At 35.8% G+C, this 24,196-nt stretch overlaps 1 protein-coding gene across 2 annotated transcripts in view; it reads right to left on the bottom strand.

Moving 5' to 3' along the window:
* TOGARAM1 (TOG array regulator of axonemal microtubules 1) overlaps positions 1-24,196 on the bottom strand; it is a 77,711-nt gene that overhangs the window by 34,660 nt on the left and 18,855 nt on the right. The window contains exons 5-12 of one of the 2 annotated variants that reach the window (XM_030319012.1): positions 20,930-21,223; positions 18,936-19,198; positions 16,519-16,751; positions 13,015-13,115; positions 7,490-7,633; positions 2,758-2,856; positions 1,287-1,462; positions 195-348 (exon numbers count right to left, since the gene is read on the bottom strand). In XM_030319012.1, coding sequence (XP_030174872.1) covers positions 195-348; positions 1,287-1,462; positions 2,758-2,856; positions 7,490-7,633; positions 13,015-13,115; positions 16,519-16,751; positions 18,936-19,198; positions 20,930-21,223 — 1,464 coding nt within the window. The remainder of the gene's footprint in view (positions 1-194; positions 349-1,286; positions 1,463-2,757; positions 2,857-7,489; positions 7,634-13,014; positions 13,116-16,518; positions 16,752-18,935; positions 19,199-20,929; positions 21,224-24,196) is intronic. The other variant, XM_030319013.1, reaches the window with a different exon arrangement.

Genomic DNA, 24,196 nt, shown 5'->3' with positions numbered 1-24,196 from the left:
AGAAGGGAGAAAAACAATCAACTTCATTTTGATGAGAAGGAATTAATATTTATTATAACAGAAGCTACTGGGTCTTGCAAATTTCAGTGTTATAGTTCAACATATTCCATTATTGGCCCTCAATTAAACCACAGGTACACTAGCTTTAGAATATTATCAGTTAAAAAACACGCCAAAAGTTAAATTCCACTTACGTTCAGATGTCATTTTCTCAGTTCCTGTATGTTTCATTCGCTCCCAGGAATTCTGTTCCTTCTTTTCACAATCTTTAATGTCAAAAAGGTCTTTTTCCTCTTTTCTCTTTTGTCTCATCTTGTCATAAGTAGATTTTGAAATAGAAACTTTAATCTGAATGAAAAAGTTGAAATATTTGAAAGTATTCAGGGAGTTTGACATTTAAAATAACTATCTTCATCTCAGACAACTGTATGTGGACATTAAAGGTCTATATGTAAAAAATAAAATATACATTTTTTAGTCCTTATTTCAGGAATTCTAAAATTGAACAGAATTACATAGTGCTAATGTCATAACTAAATCTGTGCCTGAGGATACCAGTCTGTTACTCATTGAGTGTTCTAGAAAATTGTTAAATATTACATATCTATAAAGTACATTATATATATACATACATATATATAAAGTACTATATATAATATATATGTCAAGTATACAGAATGAGAATATATTTGTTAGGAAAGAATAATCCATCAATTAAATGATTAAGGATCACGGGACGTCTGGGTGGCTGAATTAGTTGAGCGTCTGACTCTTGATTTTGACTCAGGTTATGATTTCACATTTTGTGAGATCGAATCCTGAGTCAGAGATTGTTCCTCCCTCTCTCTCTGCCCCTGCCCTGCTCACACACACTCTCTCTCTCTTAAAATAAGTAACCTTTTAAAAAATGTTTATTTATTTTTGAAAGACAGAGCACGTGCGCGAGCAAGAGAGGGGCAAAGAGACAGAGGGAAATAGAGGATCCAAAGCAGCTTCTCTGCTGACAGCAGAGAGCCCAATGCAGGACTAGAACCCACAAATGGAGACATCATGCCCTGAGCCAATGTCAGATACTTAACTGACTGAGCCACCCAGGTGCCCTGTCAAAATAAATACACAAACTTAAAATAAATAAATAAATATATGATTAAGGATCAGAAATTTCTATTATACTGAGATTTTTAAAATTTCAATCCAAACACTTTCACCACCCCAAATCTGATGAACACAAAACAATGATATAATATAGGCTTAAATTTATCCTAATAATCTGCAAATAACCTTACATCCTTTTCATTCTCAACATCAACATATGATGGAATACTTTGCTGGACTGCTCTTCCATAAATCCCCGATGGTGGTTCAATGCTTTGTTTAACTGAAAATGTATCTCCATTTTCCACAGAAGATATCACTGATTGGTTGCAGGCTGCTGGTGCTGAATGTGGACTTCCAAATACACCTGAAATTAACCAACCATCCAACTGCCATTAAGTATTTATGTGATGTCACTCTAATAACAAAGTTTAAGACAAGGCTCTTTAAGAAGTAAACAATATAGTTAGTAGGAAAAATATGTTAAATAATCATAAATATATGGGAGCCTGGCTGGCTCCATCAGAAGAGCATCCAACTCTTGATCTTGGTCAGGGTTGTGAGTTTGAGCCCCATGTTGGGTGTAGAGATTATTTAAATAAATAAAACTTAAAAACTATATATATATATATATAAAAATACATGTATATATATATATATATATATAAATATATATAAAAAGTGGGATTGGAAGATACAATGGAGATGGACAGATTAGTGAAGAAGGAGGTGAGGACATCCTATGAGATGGGAATGTTATAAGCAGAGCTGAACAAGTATACTCCACGTATGTGGAGTGAATAACTTTGGTTGGGCACAAGGCAAATAGAAGAATAACAGAAACTAAGTGTGCAAGGGTAGGTGGAGAGCCTTAAATTAACTTAATGAGATTCTATCAAGCAAACAATTAGGAAAGCTTTCCAAGCATTTCATTCTATTTCACCACATTTACCAATAATAAGATGTGCACTCTCAATGTCTATCCTCACATGCTAGCTTTCTGATCAAAAAAGAAACTAGTTGAGGTATGTTAACTTGATGGGGGAATCCTTTTCTCACTTTAAGCACTTTATAATTCAGTTAATTATACCTCCATAAAGCTAAAAAAATCAGTTTTTTTTTAAAGGAGTTAGAAGTTTATTGAATACACTGCAAGGGAGCAGCAGGCAGGACAGCAGAGAAGAGACTGTCTGCCAAAAAAAAGAGCTTAAAAAAATATTTGCAAATATGTTGTTCAAAGCTCCCTTAATCCCCCTAAATATACATACCAGGTGTCAATTCTGGTTTGTCTAGATTCTGTATGGAAAATAATAAAATTATATTAATTACTAAGCTGATAAATAAGGACTGTCATTTGAATTTAAACTATGACAAAACTATCTTAGCTATCCCAAAAGTGTCTTAGAAGTACCTAAACTGCAGTACCTACTTAGAAGTACCTAAACTGTCACTTAATACATCTCTCTGAAAACTGCTGACATGAATTATTATAGTTGTTAGACAGAAACATAAAACCTACTTCTAATTCTTTCAATTTAATAATTTTTTAAAAAGAAAGTTTTAATCCACACTTGAATCACACTCTTCTCTATTCTTTAATGATACCCTTGGCTTATGTGTGAAGAACACATACAATTAACAAGCTAAGGAACTTTGAAATACCTTTTCCAACAACTACTACTGAGTCTTCTGGTAAGGTATTTGTGGATGTGAAGTCAAAACTGGGAATTTGCTGTAAATTTGATGATGACCCTGTAAATGCTAAAAAAACAAACAAAAAACCCATATTTTAAAATTCTCCTTATATTTTTAGAATATTGTAACATGGTCTTTTAAAACAAAATTAATTTCATACACAGATTTTACAATTTATTTATTCACTTATTAGTCCAATAAATATTTAAAAGTAGAATACCTAGCATGCACTAGGCAGTAGAGAGAAAAGAAACCTTCCTTCCTTAAGGAGTTTACATGTTCCAGGGTTAAGAATGGGAAAGATGTACAAGAAAATAATTATAGCATGATAATTGAGCAACAAAGGGGTAATCATGGGGGAAAGCTCTAACTCCTGAAAACAGACTAAGACAATCTCACAGCATTCTGTAATTTTCTAGGTTACATTTCACTCCAGTTTGTGATTATGCAATTATTCTCTTTACTACTAGACTGTAGGCTCTATGGAGATAGGACCTCTATCTAATTTTGATTATCAATCTTTTCCAGAGCCTATTAGTATGGCATATAGTGGGTATTCGGTAAATATATGTTAGATGAATGTTACAAGGCAGAAAAAATGAAAAGCACAACATGATTAATTTAGGGTCAACTATTAGAAACATCAGGTAGTGATGTGTAGTGACAAAGGGAAGCATATCTCAGTAAATGGAACAATTTGCTCAGTAATAGTCCAAAAACAAAATCTGTCAAAAGATGACCGAATAATTAGACAGATCTCATGAAGAAAGATATAAAGAACATGTTATCTTTAAGTAGTTTAACTTCATTTATCAAAAAAGCTGATATAACTAGTCATTTTTTTTTTTTTTTTTTTAAATTTTTTTAACGTTTATTTATTTTTGAGACAGACAGAGACAGAGCATGAACGGGGGAGGAGCAGAGAGAGAGGGAGACACAGAATCCGAAGCAGGCTCCAGGCTCTGAGCTGTCAGCACAGAGCCCGACGCGGGGCCCGAACCCACGGACCGCGAGATCATGACCTGAGCCGAAGTCGGACGCTTAACCGACCGAGCCACCCAGGCGCCCCTAACTAGTCATTTTTAATGTTACTTTTTACACTATATTTTCTTATAAACAAAGAAACGCTGAAAGAAATGTTGCTTAGTGAGTCTCAATTCTAAAATATAAGGGAAAAATAAAAATAAAATAAAATAAAAATAAAAATTGACATATAAACAATCCTTATATAACCTTTCTGTCACTTCTCTCTCATTCATCCAAATAGAGAAAGAGAAAATATTAATTCATAAAATCCAGTTTGCTAACACTCTAAGCATCCATCATTAATCACTTTCTCAAGTCATCAATAGGGGCTCTATGTTATGCCAGAAGATGGACAGGTTCAAAGGAACAACCAGCAAAGGAGTGGAATGGGAAGAAGGGGTTCTGAAAGCTAACCCTAAAATCATCTGAGGTTTCCTGCAAAAGGAATCCATTCACATATGCCACTCATTGCCAATATTTCTTTTGGAAGTTTTTTTATTCCCTCCAGCTCTGCACTCAATATTTACTTTAACCTGACTGAGGATGCAATGTTTGAGTGACTGTGCCCAAGGCTACACTATTAGTTTGGGTTGGCTCATCATCACTCCATTTAACATGTGACACTGAACACCATTACATACAAAGCCTAACAGGAATATAAAGATGACAGTGTATTTCCTTTTAAATGACTTATACTACTACAGCCCAGTAAAGTGAAGAAAGCTTTCTAAATAAATGGATTTTAAGCTAGTATTCAAAAAGCAGACATGATTCGAACACATCAAGATTGGAAACGGACATCTACGCCAACATACATGCAAACTAAGAAAACTTCTAGGGGTGCCTGGGTGGCTCAGTCGGTTAAGCAACCAAGATCCAGTTCCGTTCAGGTCATGATCTCGCAGTTTGTGAGCTCAAGCTCTGCGTCAGGCTCTGTGCTGTCAGCTTGGAGCCTGGAGCCTGCTTCAGATTCTGTGTCTCTCTCTCTGCCCCTTCCCTGCTTGTTCTCTGTCTGTCTCTCTCTCAAAAATAAATAAACATAAAAAAAATTAAAAAAGAAAAGAAAAGAAAACTTCTAGTATTAAGAATGCCAGGGCATGGGGAATGAAAAGAGGAATAAGATAATGCAAGAAAGTTAAGGTGAGACAAGATTGTTAAGGGTCTTCCAAATTATGCTACAGAGCAGGAAATTTATTCTGTGGGAAATAGGTAACCACTCAAGGTTTTGAGTATGGAAGAGATGGTAACAATACTTCAAAAAGATAATTTGGGAAGAGTATGCAGCCTGGAGTAAAAAGGGATAAAATAAAATGCAAGATGTCTTATCACAGGGCTACTGTAATTATCCAGGGAAGAGGTAACAAAGGCTGAGATTAAACAGAAGAACTGGCAGTCATTGCCTGAACCTGGAGGGTAAGGAGAAGAAGACAATGATGACTCTCAAGTTACAAGTCCCCATAACTGGGAAAATGGTAATGCTACTAATAAAAACGATAACAAAGGAAGAAGAGCAGGTCTGGAAAGGAAGGTCAGTTTGGTTTTCGAACATGTTTACTCTTGTTAAATGAACAGATGTAGCAGGTGTTTGGTTTAGAGTTGGCAGTGTGAGTGCAAAGTAATTTTCTGACATAGAAATAACTGCTGGTCAAAAGATACAGATATATTTTTTAAATTGTTTTAAAGTTTATTTATTTATTTTTGAGACAGAGAGCACAAGCAAGGGAGGGGCAGAGAGAGAGAGACACACACACACAGAATCAGAAGCAGGCTCCAGGCTCTGAGCTGTCAGCACACAGCCTGACACAGGGCTCAAACCTACAAACCGTGAGGTCATGACCTGAGCCAAAGGCAGACTCTTAACTGATTGAGCCACCCAGGTGCCCCAAAAGATACAAATATTTTTTGATTCTGCTGCACAAAAAGGATGCCACTAGTAGTAAATGAACATGTGTAGCAATTATTTCAAAACTATTTTTAAAAAAGAAAAAAAAATGCATGTTGGGGGGCACCAGGGTAGCTCAGTCATTTAAGCATCTGATTCTTATTTCAGCTCGGGTCATGATCTCATGGTTCGTGAGTTCAAACCTGCTTGGGCTTCTCTCCCTACTCCTCCCTGCCCTCTCAAAATAAACAAACTTAAAAATCACATGTTAGGGTATGAGTTACTTTTAGGAAGAAAATTATTTTTTGTACTGATTATCTTTACATGAGAAATGAAATATGTAAGTAAATATGAAAAAAACCCTTGTCATTCTCTTTTGAAAAAACAATGATAAGAAACCATCCACAAAGAACAGATACTGAAGTACATTATGGATGAAATTTAAAAATTTGCAAAAAAAAAGAAAAAAAGATAAAGCTTCTAACCAACTTCCTTTTACTCAATTTATTTCCACAAGGGGCGCCTGGGTGGCGCAGTCGGTTAAGCGTCCGACTTCAGCCAGGTCACGATCTCGCGGTCCATGAGTTCGAGCCCCGCGTCAGGCTCTGGGCTGATGGCTCGGAGCCTGGAGCCTGTTTCCGATTCTGTGTCTCCCTCTCTCTCTGCCCCTCCCCCGTTCATGCTCTGTCTCTCTCTGTCTCAAAAATAAATAAAAAGAAACGTTGAGAAAAAAAAAAGTATACATGTCCTACAATGTCTGACTGCCTACACATACATATGATTTCAGATGAACAGAAATAACAAAAGTTGATCTTATTACAATCACAGTTGCTACATGTAAAAAAAAGACAGCTCCTTAAAGTTACTAGTAGATTAAAAATTTACAATGAATTCTAATTACTCTATTTAAATATTTATACCTTTTAAAATCACTTTCTCTTGGGGTGCCTGGGTGGCTCAGTCAGTTAAGTGTCTGACTTTGGCTCGGGTCATGATCTCATGGTTTGTGGGTTCGAGCCCCACATCGGGCTCTGTGCTACCAGCTTGGAGCCTGGAGCCTGCTTCGGATTCTGTGTCTCCCTCTCTCTCTGCCCCTTCCCTGCTCATACTCTATCTCTTTCTCTCTCTCTCTCAAAAATAAATAATAAAGATTAAAAAAATTTTTTTAAATCACTTTCTCTTTACCTAAGGGAAAAATTTAAAATGTAGCTATGATAGATCTCTAAAAAAAAATGGACAGCTGTCACAGAGGAGCTAGTTGCTATACTAAGTTTAAAGAAAAACAACAGAGAATGTAAATTCTTAGCAACGGTTACTGATGAGAAAGAAGCCTTCCCAGGTTCGACCACAGGAAACTATATTCCTGCTTCTATAGTTTTAATCCCTGGTTACAACCTAAGTAGGCATCTGGGATTTATTTATTCACATGATTTATGTCCCCTATTTTAGTGGTAAAATGTCTTGTAAAAAATGTGTGTGTGTGTGTGTGTGTGTGTGTAATCTGAGGGGGTTGAGATCAGCAGAGATCCCCTAGTGTTAACCTCTTGGGTAGTTGCTTCCCAGCCATGGCTTCTCAGGGAAGTCCATCAACCAATACATGAACCTGTATGTTCTTCTATTTGGCAAAATTATTTAATCAATAACACATCAGCAGAGGGGAAAGAAAAATCTCAAAACTTAGAAAGCTCAGTTAATTTTTCTTTATTGGCATGCTTAGGGAGAATTCTGAGACATTTAATTTAGGATTTAAGGACATTCCATCTTAAAAATTAACTTGTGAAATTTACTAACCTTTTGTGTGTCTTGGGTGTTCCTTATTTTGTATCTTGAAAACACTAGGTGAAATGTCATGGGATCTATCATCTTCAAAATCACCACATCCAAACCCATAGTTCATACGTTGACCAATTATGCTTACATTGGATGTTGTAATCCCTATAAAATAAAATACATAAAAATATTTATTAAAAATATTACCTGTATTTCAGGTAATAGTACAGACAGGTACATATCTCCCCTCTAAATCTATCTTGCCTTCTAGATTTTTAAAAAGGTCAGTAACATAATATTAGAAATTACAACGTTACAGTAATTTAAAGGTTTTTATCTTATTTTAAATTTTGTAATACTTTTTACTAGCAGTTAAGAACATTTATTATAAGCTATATCTAAACATTTTATAAAACAGGTTAAAATTACAACCATTTAAAAATTACAATCAGGGGCGCCTGGGTGGCTTGGTCGGTTAAGCGTCCGACTTCGGCTCAGGTCATGATCTCACGGTCCGTGAGTTCGAGCCCCGCGTCGGGCTCTGTGCTGACAGCTCAGAGCCTGGAGCCTGTTTCAGATTCTGTGTCTCCCTTTCTCTATGCCCCTCCCCTGTTCATGCTCTGTCTCTCTCTGTCTCAAAAATAAATAAACGTTAAAAAAAAATAAAAAAAAATAGTTAAAAATTACAATCAAATACAAAATTTAGTGCTTGAAAGAGATAATCAAATATATATACACATACATTTAAAATATGACAAACATTTAATGTTTAAATGACATTTAAAACTTTAGAGCAAAAAGAAAAAAGATTATTTCTATTTTTTATTTTAATTCTAGTTAGTTACAAATATGATAAAATTGATTTCAGGTGTAGAATTTAGTGATTCATCATTTATATACAACACCCAGCACTCATCACAAGTGCCTTCCTTTATATCCATCAGCCAACGAGCCTATCCCTGCCCACCTCCCTCCATCAACCCTCAGTTTATTCTCTACAGTTAAGAGTCTCTTATGGTTTGCTTCCCTCCCTCGTAAAGAAAAATTTTTTAATCTAGAATTTGTAAACTATATCCTGAGAGATATTTTCCATTTCTCTTTTCTCCTACTCTTGTGTACTGGATCTATACTGGTCTGGCTGGTGAAGCAGCACACTACACAGTGACTAAGCTCAGAATCTGGAATCGTGCTTCCTGGCTTTAAATCATAGCACTTCCACTTAGACCACTGACAGAACCTGGGCAAGACACTTCATCTCATTTGTAAAATGGGGATAATAGTATTACCTCTTCCAGAATGGTTGTGAGGAGTTAAGTGAAGAAAATATACGTCAAAGGCTTAGCATAGTGCCTAGCATACTCTTATATTTCTAATTAAATGTTATATTCCTAATTAAAAATAAAACTAATCAAAACCCTAACATGGGCCTCCTTTTAACAAATACAAAAACTTTTAATCTACATTTGAATGTTTAAACTGACTACTTTATACTAATACTTTGAAGCCATTAAAACTACAAAATATGTACTAAATGGAAAATACTACCCAATATACATTTGAGTCACCATCCATTTTAATATATATAGCTCCTATAAATACCATTAAGTAGTAATAACAAAAGATAATTTGTTTCTAATATTGTTGTGGGTTTTTTAATAAAAACAGGATTGTGGGGAAAGGGGTGTCTGGTGGCAACTGAGCTACAGAAGACTCAGAAGACTGGAGAGTAAAAAGCACTAAGTTCATAGACAGTCAAAAAATATCTGGTGTTAAATGATAGAGAACTTCTGGGAGTAACGTGGATATCTTTCTCTTCTTAGTTTTTCATTTTTTTGAGAGAGAGCGCGCAAGAAGGGGAGAAGGCAGTGGAGGGACACACACACACATACACAAAGAGAGACAGAGAGAGAGACACACAGAGAGAGAGAGAGAGAGAGAGAGAGAGAGAGAGAGAGAGAATCTTAAGCAGAGTCCATGCTCAGTGCAGAGCTGAATATGGGGGCTCGATCCTACAAACCTGGGATCAGGACCTGACTGAAGTCAAGAGTCAGATGCTCAAACGACTAAGCTGCCGTGGTGCCCCCTATATTCTTCTTAGTTTTGATAGTTAATTTAAAAGTTAGCCTCATAAAGATACTGGCTTTGGGGGCTAATGCTTTCTGTTCATAATAGGAACTACTAATCTGATGCTATAGGAAAAAAGTTTACCATAACATCATTCAGGAAATTTAGCACAATGTGCTCTAATAGGTAGTAGTGGATTATGTGTGGAAATATTTATTGGAAATGATGATGTAAAGACAAAACGATTTTTAAATTTTTACATGATTATTTTTGGTTTTGTTTTCAGATAGTCTTTATTCTGAGCCTATCATTTTTATACTTCACAAATTAAATAATAAACTTGTAAATATTTGCTTACTGAAAACAAAACCCTATCCCACAAAAACAAAAAATGTAAACTCAAGTTTATAAAATCCTAAACCATTAGCAACTTTACATTTTGAGAAAATATTAAATTTAAGCAAGAATATCTCACGGTGAACTCAACAGTAGAGGTCTGAAAACATGATCATAGAAATACTTAAGTTACTTGTTTAAAAATACAGATTTCTAACTCTGAAGATTGATTCATTAGTTGTGAAGTGCGGTCCCAGAAATCTGTTACAAGCAGCCCTGATGGTTCCTAGGACTAGGCTAGTTTGAGAAACACTAAATATTAGACTCTTTAGGGAAACACTGAATATTACATACAGAAGTAGGTACTGTTTTAAGACTTTTTTCATTCCACTAACTTAAATGATTTACTAGGTCAGAGGGAAACTCAAATCTAGGTTTTCTAAATCTAGGTTTATTTATTTATTTTTATTAAAAACATTTTTTAATGCTTATTTATTTATTTTGAGAGAGAATGTGAGCAGGGAGAGGCAGGGGGAGAGGCAGAGAGAGAGGGAGAGAGAGGGAGAGAGAGAATCCCAAACAGGATCTGTGCTGCCAGTACAGAACTTGATGGGAGCTTGAACCCACAAACTGTGAGATCATGACCTGAGACAAAACCAAGAGTCGGACACTTGGGGCGTCTGGGTGGTTCAGTTAAGCGATCGACTTCGGCTCAAGTTATGATCTCACAGTTTGTGAGTTCGAGCTCCACATGGGACTCTGTGCTGACAGCTCAGAGCCTGGAGCCTACTTTGGATTCTGTGTCTCCCTCTCTCCCTGCCCCTTCCCCACTCGCTCTCTGTCTCTCTCTCTCAAAAATAAACATAAAAAAAAAAAAAAAAAGAGTTGACCGACTGAGCCACCCAGGCACTCCTTCTAAATCTTTTCTAACTCCAAAGATATTCTTCCAAAAGAGGGCTCCATTTTTAGAAACAAGATACAACCCACCAATAACTTATACACATATTTTTAAAGTTATGAAAAATTTACTATGATAATCAACTTTAGAAAAGGATTAAAGAACAATTTTATGTGTTATGTTTCTTTGTGTCTTCTCCTTTAAGGGAACAAATACTAAGTGTCCTCTATGCACTTGGTGCTTTATTTTTTTAAGTTTATCTATTTATTTTGAGAGAGAGAGAGAGAAACAGCACAGGAGGGGCTGAGCGAGAGGGAGAGAGAATCCCAAGCACTGACAGTGCAGAGCTCAATGTCAAGCTCAAACTCACAAACTGTGAGATCATGACCTAAGCCAAAACCAAGAGTCAAATGCATAACTGACTGAGCCACCCAGGAGCCCCATTAGGTGCTTTATATATCTTATACATTTAAATGTTCACTACCCTTTCTCAAGATTTACATTACCAGATGAAAGAACTGAGTTTCAAAGCAGTTAAATAACTTGCTCAGCTCATGAATATAGTCAAACTGGGATTCCAGCTAGGGTCTTTCAGACCCCAAAGCACATTTACCTGGTCTTCCTGTACCTAGTTAGATTAACTAACTTTGTGGAACACTAGCTTTGTGGAAGACAGGATACTAGACATGCATGGTTGAATTAGGCGTTCATGATTATGAAGGTACTTGGTAGGGAATCAGAAGTAAATAATTTCTGGGGATCTAAGAATCTCAGAGTCCAAAAAAGTAAAACAATGGCAATACAACTATAAACATGTCAGTGCAAAATGTAATGACATCACAAATAATGACATCACAAAAGAGGTAATAATCAATTTTGTTTGTGAATGGGGAAGGCTTCCAGAGAAAGCAACTGAGCTGTTTTCACAGCTGAATGGGGTGTGGTGTGGATTCCACATTTCACTTAGAAGAAATAGTACATGCAACTGCAAAAAGAGAAAAAATGGTACTGAAGGTGATCTAATAAAACTGGAGTGTAAGATTATAAAGAAGGAAGTGAAATATGAGGCTGGAGAGGTAGAGAGGGGAGAGATCATAGAAGTATGCCCTGAATAAATTTAGGCTGGGCAATATATTCAGATTTACATTGTGGGGAATGGATTATAGAGAATGAGACTGAAGCTAGAGAAAAATCTTAGGAGGCTAAGTAGGTAAGAAATGAGCAAAAGTGATAGTAGAGACTAAAAAGAGTAGATGATAGTACGGCATATTTAGGAGCAAGAAATGTAAAAATCTTAGCAGACAATTAAATACAAATATAGCTTTTTAGGGAGAAAATTATAACATAAGATACAGTAGCTTAAAGTTATTAGGACTTTTACACTGAGATCATATGAATATAAACATCACATTCCAATTTGTTACAATTCACTCAGAATCGAATACAGTTTTACCAATCATAGAATCACATGCAGTTCCCATCCTAAATAGATAAAAATCCAAATATTTTTCCAAATGATTACGAACAACTAAATCTATTTTCTGAAAAGTGATGCTATACACTAGAGTGTTATAGGTTAGTTCACAAAATTCTTAAGATACAAATGAAGTTAACGACTAGTTAAGTGTTGTTTTTTAAAACAAATTGTCTTTTGTGATGCATAGTGGCTTCCAAACTATGCTGCATATTAGAATCACCCTGAGGGCTTTCAAAATTCTGACAGCAGCATCACATTTCTTATCAATTAAACCAAAATATCTGGGTGGAAGAGCCAGGCATAGGTACACCTATGGGCTTAAATGGGTATCAACTATTTAAATGCTTTTTCTTCTAAGAATAATAAAATATTTATTCTTGCCAAAAAAAAAAAAAAGTCCCTTTAAGGAGTTAAAAAGATGATTAGTTTTACTTGGTATGCTCAAAAATTCTAAATCTGAAGTGTATTTATCATTTTTGATATAATTTAAAAATCATAGTGTCGGGGCGCCTGGGTGGCGCAGTCGGTTAAGCGTCCGACTTCAGCCAGGTCACGATCTCGCGGTCCGTGAGTTCGAGCCCCGCGTCAGGCTCTGGGCTGATGGCTCGGAGCCTGGAGCCTGTTTCCGATTCTGTGTCTCCCTCTCTCTCTGACCCTCCCCCGTTCATGCTTTGTCTCTCTCTGTCCCAAAAATAAATAAAAACGTTGAAAAAAAAATTAAAAAAAAAATCATAGTGTCTATAAATCATATTTATAAAAGTTATAAAATACCTGCACTGGGGCTTTGGTCAGCTATCTCAGAATTTTTATTCTTTGCAGAAGAAAGTCTTGTAGGACAAGGTTTTGATCCAAATGTTGGAAATATGTCTGACCTACAATGAAACAAAGTAATTTCAATAATCATTTAAGATCTAAAGCTATTCAACATTCTTACACAAAACATTCTCTATATTTCCCATTAACTCACTAAACTGCAATAATAAAGCAGGAGCAAGTAAGAAAAACTATAAGAATTTTTTATTGATATTCCTAGTTCACTTTTTGAACTTCCAACCTTTTTAACATATCAGCAATTCTTAATTATTTATGAGAGGATTGCCAAAGGCAGGGAAGATTCTCCGACTTGTACTATATAATCTTTTGTTGGGTCAAAAAAAAAAAAAAGTGATCCAAAGAAAGTGCATTCAAAAACTAAAGCAAATGATTCCTAATTATCTAATATACTATCTACCCTTATAAATAATAATACCAAAAAAAAGAGACTTAACTACATTACAAATAAGAGACTAGAAACATTTATTAGCAAATGCCACTTCTTGGAGTTTTTTTTTTTTTAAGTTTATTTATTCATTTTGAGAGAGACAGAGACTGCATGAGTGGGGAAAGGGCAGAGAGAGCAGAGAGAGGGAGAGAGAGAGAGAATCCCAAGCAGGCTCTGCGTTGTCAGCACAGAGCTTGACGGCAGTGGGGGGGGGGGGCTGAACTCACAAAACCATGAGATCATGACCTGAGCTGTGTCCAAGTCAGATGCTTAACTGACTGAATCACCCAGGTGCCCCTTCTTGTATTATTCTTTGTTATACTTTTCTTTTCTAACGTTTATTTTTGAGAAAGACAGACAGAGAGACAGACCACGAGCAGAGGAAGGGCAGTGAGGTAACAGAGACACAGAATCTGAAGAGCAGGCTCCAGCCTCTGAGCTGTCAGCACAGAGCCCAACGCAGGGCTTGAACCCAGGAGTTATGAAATCATACCCTGAGTCGAAGTCAGACACTTAACCGACTGAGCCACCCAGGCGCCCCACACTTTTCTGACATTATAAAGACCTACAGGCTATGTTTTATAAAAAAAGCAACTGAAGAATGTTAAATTAGAATGTAATAGAACTGTTTTAAATCAAGTAAGTGTCATAATATCAATAAGCCAGTGATGGATATAATTTTTTTTTTAATGTTTATTTATTTTTGAGAGGGAGACAGAGCATGAGCAGGGGAGGGGAAGAGAGAGAGGGAGACACAGAATCCGAAGCAGGCTCCAGGCTCTGAGCTGCCAGCACAGAGCCCGACGCGGGGCTCAAACCCACGAACCACGAGATCACAACCTGAGCTGAAGTGGGATGCTTAACCGACTGAGACACCCAGGCGCCCCAAGCCAGTGATGGATATTATAAAGAAGAGATTTTACAAAGGAGTACAATTCTTAGTTGGGTTGGCATAGTTGTTAATTGATCTAGTGAGAAATCAATGTTAAACATCTTTAAAGAGTAATTTCTTTAGAATAGAAAGAATAAAAAATTTACATTTATGCCATGCATTACATTCAGGTGAAAGAAAATACTTCAGTCTCTAAAAGAGTGGCTCTTAAGAGTTTTTCCTCCCAAACCCACTTAAAGATGAAAGCTCCACATAGGGTAGAAGTGGCTTTCTTTGACATTATTCTTAAGGCAAGATGCAAGCTGGTTAAGAATAATTGCTTTAAAGCTATTACACTTAATGTGGAAATATGAAATTCATTAAAGGTAATTTAGTCCAGATATGAAGGCATACTGAACTCCCCTTCTCACAGAGTTCAATATCTGAAGAGAATAATTCCATGAGACAATATAGGGAATAGTGAATTCTGAATGTTAAAGTATAAAGTGAACATTTCTTCCCAACTGGGTTCCAAATTATTCACAGGACCTTGCAACTGTAGGAGTATCTAACACAAAATTTCACATTCCTAGAAGATAAGGGAAGGACTTTAGATCTAAAAGATAAATATCTATTTCAAACATCTGGTAAGTAAATGTAACCACAGTTATCTCACCAGCCCATGTAGCCATTCCAAATTAATTTTGTAAATACACTGCATTATTCTATCTCAGTAATTACAACAAAATAATTTCCAGTAAAAAAAAAATTTACAAGGGCAAAATAAAATGCCACTTAAGTTAAAACTGTAGAGAATGAAATCATGGGATAAGATAAACTTCTCAGAGCAGGACACAAAAATTTGGTTTAATTCTATGGACTGCTGAAATGAAACACCCTTTTCCATTAAAGTTAATAGAAAACCATCTCTCCTTTGATTATGCAGTCTCTAGTTACATACATTGTTAAGAGACTCCAGTTCATGTAAGTGAAAATAATTTAAATTTAATTTTAAATAATCATGGCTGATAGCTGTGTATAAACATGGTTCAGGATAAAATCAAAGAAAAGTAAAGGTAAAAAGAATGACAACAGATATAAACAAGGATGTGAAACACCTCAGACTTTGCTAGTGGGAGTGTAAAACTGTACAAGCATCTTGGAAAACTGTTTAGCAGTTATTTAAAAAGTTAAATGTACATCTACCCTTAACTTTTTAATCCTAGAATAAATCCTAGAATAAAGTCACAGAAATCCCCAGAAATCAAGGTGGGTTTACCATTTAATTAAGACTTAGGGGTTACTGAGGTAATGTGAAAAAGTTTGCTGAATTGCTGTACTAGAAAATAATTCTCTGTCAGTGTGGGGCGGCCAGGACTCTAATTCCACACCCGCTACAAGAAGACTCCTGAGGAGGCTGCAAAAGCTATGGCATGGCCTCCTGAGCTTCCAAAAGATAATGGAATAACAAAATACAAGAGTGGGGTAACAGCTGGGTGGAGTTTACCTACAAATTAGAGGAAATTGGTGCTGAGTTTTGAATGAATGCAGTAACATCAGCTATAGGTCTGCTGCAAAAAGTGTCAATGATTCAGAAAGGAGTTAAAGAACAAGGAATATTAGGATAAATGTTAGATAGGCAGAGGAACAAGTAGGGCTTGGGGAATAAGGGCTTATATTAATATAGGTGCCCTAGGTTACAGCTGTGGCTGTGTTGTCTCTCTCCACCCATCCCAAACCAACGCCAAGCAAGGTAATATCTGTAAACCTTTCTTTTAAACTTTTTTTTTTTTTTTAACGTTTATTTATTTTTGGGACAGAGAGAGACAGAGCATGAACGGGGGAGGGGCAGAGAGAGAGGGAGACACAGAATCGGAAACAAGCTCCAGGCTCTGAGCCATCAGCCCAGAGTCCGACGCGGGGCTCGAACTCAACAGACCGCGAGATCGTGACCTGGCTGAAGTCGGACGCTTAACCGACTGCGCCACCCAGGCGCCCTGTAAACCTTTCTTTTAAATGGACTTCAACATTTTACAAACTAGAAAATAAATAGCTTTAAAGCTTTTTTTTCAAATATGATATTAGGGATTAGACTACAAATTAAACATTAGCATTCCTTTAACATTTCAAAAAAATTATATACATTATTCTCTTCCCCTGAGGAGTTGTAGACAGAGAAGAAGTCAGTGATTCTTGGCTGTAAACTCCACTTTCACTATAAGAGCTGATGTTTGGAGAGGAAGATCGAGATGGTGAGTCCACAGTCAAGTCAAGCTTAATTGCAGAATCAGGGCTTTCAAGATCAGGAGTACTGCCACTCAGTTTTGCTCTTTTCTTAGCTGCACTATTACGAAGGGACCTAAGAGAGCTCTGCATCTAAGAAAAAAAAAAATAGAAACAATTAACTTTACAAGACATTTATATGAATAAAAGTTATCCTTAGTATTTAAATTTTATTCACTATACCTAGCTAGCCACTCTCCAGTCTGGTACTAACAAGATGGATATTAACATATCTGTACAGAGTAAAAATACATATTTTATCATGACCAATTTATTAACAAGACTGTAAACTCCTTAAGAGGAAGGATCCCAAGCTATTTATTATTTACCATGATATTTGCATCACTGAGCACAATGACTAATATAAGTTAATCAGTAAATGAATCATTGAATCAGATGGTAGACATCAGAGCTGAAGTCATAGAGGTTTGGCTAATCTTAAGTCATTAATGTGTGAATGTAGCCATTTCAAAATTCTGTGAAAAGTGATCATTTTCTAAAATTTGAAGTTTACATCCAGCTTGCCAATGTTAGGGTTCAGAGAACAACAGATCATTGTATGTGACTTCTGAAGCCAAGTATTTCTAGAAATGTAGACTAGAAACTGCCATTACAAACTAATACATTAAATTTGGAAATAGAACCTTGAATGAATTAAGGAACACAAAAACATACATAAACTATGTTTTACTTACATTTTGATTGTAACGATTATAATGGTTGATGCAACTATACGGCCACTTCCCTAGTAAATCCTCGGAAGGCTAAATATTTAAAAACAGTACTATCTCCAATATTTATCAATAATTATGTAAAAGAAATAACCCTTTCAATTATTCACTAAAAGAAAAAGGGCAATTTTTAAGCTTTCACAAAAACAATGCAAAAATATATAGTGTCAAATGAAACTTATGAATTATGTAGGAAAATGCCTCTTCTATAACTTTCTTCCCTTTAAATGAATTCTCTTCCTAGTACCAGTGAAATACAACTGGGGGGGAGGGAGGAGATTTTACAAGCAGTTAGAAGTTAGAATAACTAATTAATTCATTAAGAACCAATTTTGGTATGCATGCTTAATATTAAAGAAATGCTTTTTTTTTTTTTTTTTTTTTTTTCAACGTTTATTTATTTTTGGGACAGAGAGAGAGACAGAGCATGAACGGGGGAGGAGCAGAGAGAGAGGGAGACACAGAATCGGAAACAGGCTCCAGGCTCTGAGCCATCAGCCCAGAGCCCGACGCGGGGCTCGAACTCCCGGACCGCGAGATGGTGACCTGGCTGAAGTCGGACGCTTAACCGACTGCGCCACCCAGGCGCCCCAAAGAAATGCTTTTAAAGTGAGGATGTGTTAATATTAACTTTATTTTATTGAGCAAATTATCAGTAATGATGCTTATATCTTAAAAATTGGCAAAAAAAAGACCACAAAATATCATCATTGAATGTTTCGGTTTATATATTTAATGTAAACACTTTTTAAAATCTGACATCAGGCAGACTGATAGGATAAAAAGGAAGTATCTATGGAAATAGTGTTCTGAATCAACGTAATATAGCAACAACATTCCTTCTCTGACATAATTAGTATGTACAGAGTTGTCATATTGGCAATAGATTTTTATAGTATAAAAATATAGTATATACTCAAAGATGAGTATATGATTTCAGTTTCATAATAATAAACTTGTACATATGAATAACAGACATACTCAGGAATGTTCAATGCACCATTGTTCGCAACAACAAAAAGACTAGGAATAACCCCAAATCAATTACGATTATATCATAAATACCAAAGTATTAATATATTAAGAGTACAAAAATACATAAAATACAAATTAATGGTGATAGTAGTTGACTCTGGTGAAAGAAGAAGAGGAACTGGATTGGGGAGGGAACTATGTTATGTTTCATTTATTTAAAAAATAGGAAACAAATATGCAAATTTTTCATTTGGGAGGGGTTAGTGCATGGGTATATTGCTATATTACTCATACTTTTAATTTAAAAAGAAATAAAATATGCACAGAAGAAATAGAGGAAACACATTAGAATGTTAATGGCAAATCATTCTGGGTAGTGGGATTTGGTGTGATGAATTTTCTAACATTTCACTACAGTTTTTACATTTTCTATAAGGATCATGAAATATTTTTATAAAAAAGAAAACATGTTATGGAATTAAAAAGTATGATTTTTCCTTAAATGACAGCTATTGTATTATAGAAAATTACAAGCATTTTAAAACTATTAAAAGTGATATTTGGCTCTAACCTCTTCTTGATCCAAATCTTTATCTCTGATATCCAATTCTGAAAGATCGATTGTAAGACTATCTTTTTCACTCTTCCAAATATCATCAGGTTCTTTCTTTTTGGGTCCCACTGTGCTTAAGTCAGCTTTATCAGGCAAAAGGCTGATTCCCCTTGGTATGGGAGGGACAGGTTTGGTCCCATTTAGGCCTCGGCGGGAAGATGGTGATCTCACCAAGGCAGGGGTAAGTTGAACTGGAGATAGTTTTTCTTGAGAATTTTCTCCTGCATGAAAAGAAATATATTTTACTTTTTTTTTTTTTTTAATTTCAGAGAAGTGGAAGTTATAATCACAAGTGTTTGGAATACAATGTTTTTAAATTAAAAAATACACTTTTTTTTATTAGGAGTGAAGATACTATTTAAAATGAGGTCAAAGTATCAGGGTCCCCTAACAAATATAACAAAACTGAGTCACCAGAATTTCTTTCATATTAGATAAAAATACTGTATACACCAAGTAAAATTTCTGTCTTCATACACATTATCATAACTGATATTTGTACAGAAAAGTCTATATGTCCCTAAATAAGCCACAGGGGCTATTTCCTATCTTCATTTAATTACATACACAACATTTGAATGACTACTATACGCAAAACATTAATGCCAGGCACTAGGAGAACAAACTGAATAATTTTTCAGCTTTCAATACAATATTTGATCTTAGAGGAAAGACAAACATAGAAAGAAATTAATGGAGAAAATGAAGGTTCAGTGCTAAGAATAAGTGGTAAAATTGACTGACCATGTGATAAATTGCCCTTGGTCATGTTATAAACTAGAACATCAGTGCTGTGGGGTAGTTTAAAGGTAGAACATCTTTTTTGTTGTTTGTTTGTAAGATTTTGTTTTTAAGTAATCTCTACACCCACGCGGGGCTTGAACTTACAACTCCAAGATCAAGAGTCACATGCTCTACTGACTGAGTCAGCCAGGCACCGCAATCAGTTATGAACTGGAACATCTTACTGCAGAGATTGGGAATAAGAAAGTATGTGGGATATAGGGGTTGCCTTTACTAGACTTATTTTGAAATTGGATCTGTCTTGAATAAATTTATATGCCAATTTCATTATTTTGGAGAGGGCTATTGTTAAGGATATTTTAATTTACAACAAATACTAGAAAACTTAAAATAATTTTAACATATACTAAGCATTCAAAAAATGTAGAATAAATGGATACTAAACAATAATTATAGTAATTATATGAATGGCATTTTTTATTTCTAAAGTGAAAATTTGTTACTGGGCTCTTAGGCTGTTCATGCTCATTACAAAGCATTATTAGTTGCATAGTTTTGAAAAAGGATTCTGAAGTAGAAAACTAAGAAATGACAATGTCAATTGAATTTTATTTTTTTTAATGTTTATTTATCTTGAGAGAGAGGGAGAAGAGGGAGAGAGAGCACACATGCATGCAAGGGGGAGGGGCAAAGAGGGAGAGAGAGAATCCCAAGTAGGCTCCACGATGTCAGCAGCACAGCCTGACACAGGGCTTGAGCCCACAAACTACGAGATCATGACCTGAGCCGAAATCAAGAGTTGGGTGCTTAACCAAATGAGCCACCCAGATGCCCCTCAATTCAATTAAAAAAATTTTTTTTAATGTTTATTTATTTTTGAGAGAGAGACAGAGAGTGTGAGCAGGGGAAGGGCAGAGAGAGGGGGATACAGAATCCCAAGCAGGCTCCAGGCTTCGAGCTGTCAGCACAGAGCCCAATGCCGGGCTCAAACTCATGAACTGTGAGATCATGATATAAGCCGAAGGCAGACACTTAACCGACTGAGCCACCCAGGCACTCCTCAATTCAATTTTCTATTACAGGTTTGAACTATTTAACATAAATGCAGTTTACCAGCTTTTAAAGATTAAAAAACCCTAACTCCAAAGGAATAATTCAAAAACACATGAAAATTTGAACAAAGTATTAATTTTTACCGTCATTTATACCTGGAGGGTCAGACGATTTTTGGCTGACAAGCTTTTTCTGTGGACTTGGCTTTGGTAGTCCCTCAAAGCTTTTAAGAGGCCAGGAATTAGAGAAATTGATGCAATTATCCTGAGACTTCTTTGGAGATACAGTAAGAGATGTGTGCTTTGGACTAGTTCGAGGTGATGAGACAGGATAGGATGGAAGGATGAAGCCTCCTGGACTTGGATTTAGACCAGAGTATGACGAAGTACGTTCTGTTTGGGTACCAAATGTCTGTTGTGTCTTAGGGGCAAAATTTAGGCTAGCATACGCTGTAATAAAACAAAAGAAAATATATTATTTATGTATACACATCTAAGATTTTGAAGTTTTTTGCTTTTCACATTCAAGTTTTTATCCCATCTGGCATTTATTTTATTTACTTTTTTGTGCAGTGTGAGGTAAAGATCTAATTTAACTTTCTTCTATATAGATAGTACAATTTTCCCAGTGCCAGGTCTTCATGTTTATTTTTGAAAGAGAACAAGAGAAAGAGTGGGGAGGGGCAGAGAAAGAGGGAGACCAAGGATCCAAAGCAGGCTCTGCGCTGACAGCAGAGAGCCCGATGTGGGGCTTGAACCCAGGAACTGTGAGATCATCACCTGAGCCAAAGTCGGCCGTTTAGCTGACTGAGCCACCCAGGCTCCCCTAGTGCCATGTTTTAAACTGTCCTTTCTTGAATGAAATATGGCCTTTTGTAGCAACGTGGATGGAACTGGAGAGTGTTATGCTAAGTGAAATAAGTCACACAGAGAAAGACAGATACCATATGTTTTCACTCTTATGTGGATCCTGAGAAACTCAACAGAAGACCATGAGGGAGGGGAAGGAAAAAAAAAAAGAGAGGGAGGGAGCCAAACCCTAAGAGACTCTTAAAAACTGAGAATAAACTGAGGGTTGATGGGGGGTGGGAGGGAGGAGAAAGTGGGTGATGGGCATTGAGGACGACACCTGTTGGGATGAGCACTGGGTGTTGTATGGAAATCAATTTAACAATAAATTTCATATTAAAATAAATAAATAAACTGTTCTTTCTTTTCCTTTCATCTATAAAGCTCCTACGTGTGTGTGTGTGTGTGTGTGTGCATATCTATATCTATATCTATATCTATATCTATATCTATATATATATGTATGTATACACATACACACTTATGTGCTTCTTATTGGTTCAATTAGTCTATTTTGCCTATCCCTGCACTAGTATTACAATGTTTTATTTATCATAGTGCTATCCAATAGGATGGATGTCTCATTTTTATCTTCCTTAGAATTATCTTGGCCATTCTTGACCCTTCATTCTTTCATATTTATTTCAGAATCAGCCTGTCAGGTTCTATGTAAGAACCCTGGTCAGATTTTTGATTGGAGTGACACTGAATTTACAGATCTAAGAATAACTGCCACTTTCCTGATATTCAGCCTCCCTATTTAAAAATGTGGGATAGCCTTAATTTATTTAGGTCTTCTTTTATGTGTTTCAGAAATGTATTTTAGCTTTCATAATAAAAGGTATATAAATCTTTTGTTAGACTTCCATACACTTATAGATTTTGTTCATACTGTTAATTTCTTTCTTAAAAATTATATTTTCTGAAAGTTGCTTGTATCTAAGAACTTTATTGATCTTTATATTCTGGTTTATATCTGGCAACCTTGCTAAACTGCCTAATATTTTAAGAGTTTTCTGTATATCCTTTTAGATTTTCTATATAAACTATTAATATTAATAACGATAAAGATGGCAACAATGAGAACTAATGCTTATTGAGCACTTTACTATGTCAAGTGGTATTCTAAATTTTTCATGTGTATTAACTAATTTAATCTTCATAACACCCTGTGGGGGTAGGTACTAATCTTATAGATTAAAAGAAAAAATGTAAAGAGGGTAAGTAAATTGCTAAACATCACACAGTAGGAAATCATAAAGCTGGGATACAGACCCAGGCACTGTGGCTTCCCAGTGTTCTTAATTACCACATTGTACCACATTTTATCGGAGAGTAATGACAATTTTTCTTTATTCCTCTACAAATTTTATTTTATTCTATTTTTTACAAATTTTATACTTTTAATTTTGAGCTACACTCTCCCTACACGGAAGTACAATGACTCCCAAGTTTTTAGCATGGATTTTCCTTTGCTTCCAGACTTAATATCAAAATGTCACTCAACATCTTCTTTAAGAGACAGATGTCCCAAACTTAACATGTTCAAAACAAAGCTTTTGATTTCTCAGTCAAATCTATTCTTTTCCTAATCTTCTGCTTCTAGGTAAATGGCAGCTCTATTCTTTAAGTTGTTTAGACCAACAACACTGGGCTCATCCTTGACTCCTCTCTTCTCACAAACTTCACATCTAATCCATTAGTAATTCTTTTTGGCTCTATATTAACAACACATGGTGATTACTGATTCTGAAAACTTTGGTGAATACAGAATAAATGGCTTATTCATATTACATTAGCATACATTATAAAATAAAATTACCCATGTTTCCAAACTTCACAGCCACCTTATATATCAGAATCCAACTACTTCTCATCACTTTCATTGCTTCCTTTCTAATACAAACCATATCATCTCTCGCCTTTACAACTTCCATATCCCAATTGGTTTGCTTTGTACCTTACCCCTATTGCTACCAAACCTATTCTCCACATAGTAGCTCTGATCCTTTTAAAGATTGTCAAATCATGCCCCCCTTTTTTTCCCTCAAAAACCTACTGTGATTTCCTATCCCATTCAGAATAAAATCCCAAATTCTTACTATGTCCAGCAAGGCCCCATGTTATTGCCTAAAATTACTCTCCCCCTCACTCATTTCATTGACCTGGATATTTCTCCAATAAGCCTGCTTCAGAGCACTTGTACTTCTTTTTTTAATTTACTTATTTATTTTAAGAGAGAGAGAGAGAGAGAGCGTGAGCAGGGGAAGAGCAGAGAGAGAGGGTGAGAGAACAATCTCAAGCAGGCTCTGCGATGTCAGCACAGAGCCCAACACAGGGCTTAAACTCAAAAACCAAGAGATCATGGCCTGAGCCAAAACCAAGAATGGGCCACTCAACCAACTGAGTCACTCAGGCGCCTCCAGAGCATTTATACTTTGATTGTTCTCTCTTCCTGGAATGCTCTTTCTCCAGATATCCACATAACTCCCTCCTTCACTGCATTCAGTTTTCTGCTGAACATTTTTACTTCACAGAAACTTTCCCTATCACATTCTGTCTTCTTACCCTGCC

This window comes from Lynx canadensis, chromosome B3 (assembly GCF_007474595.2).
Source record: "Lynx canadensis isolate LIC74 chromosome B3, mLynCan4.pri.v2, whole genome shotgun sequence".
NCBI lineage: Eukaryota > Metazoa > Chordata > Mammalia > Carnivora > Felidae > Lynx > Lynx canadensis.
This window is presented reverse-complemented; position numbering and strand designations above follow the sequence as displayed.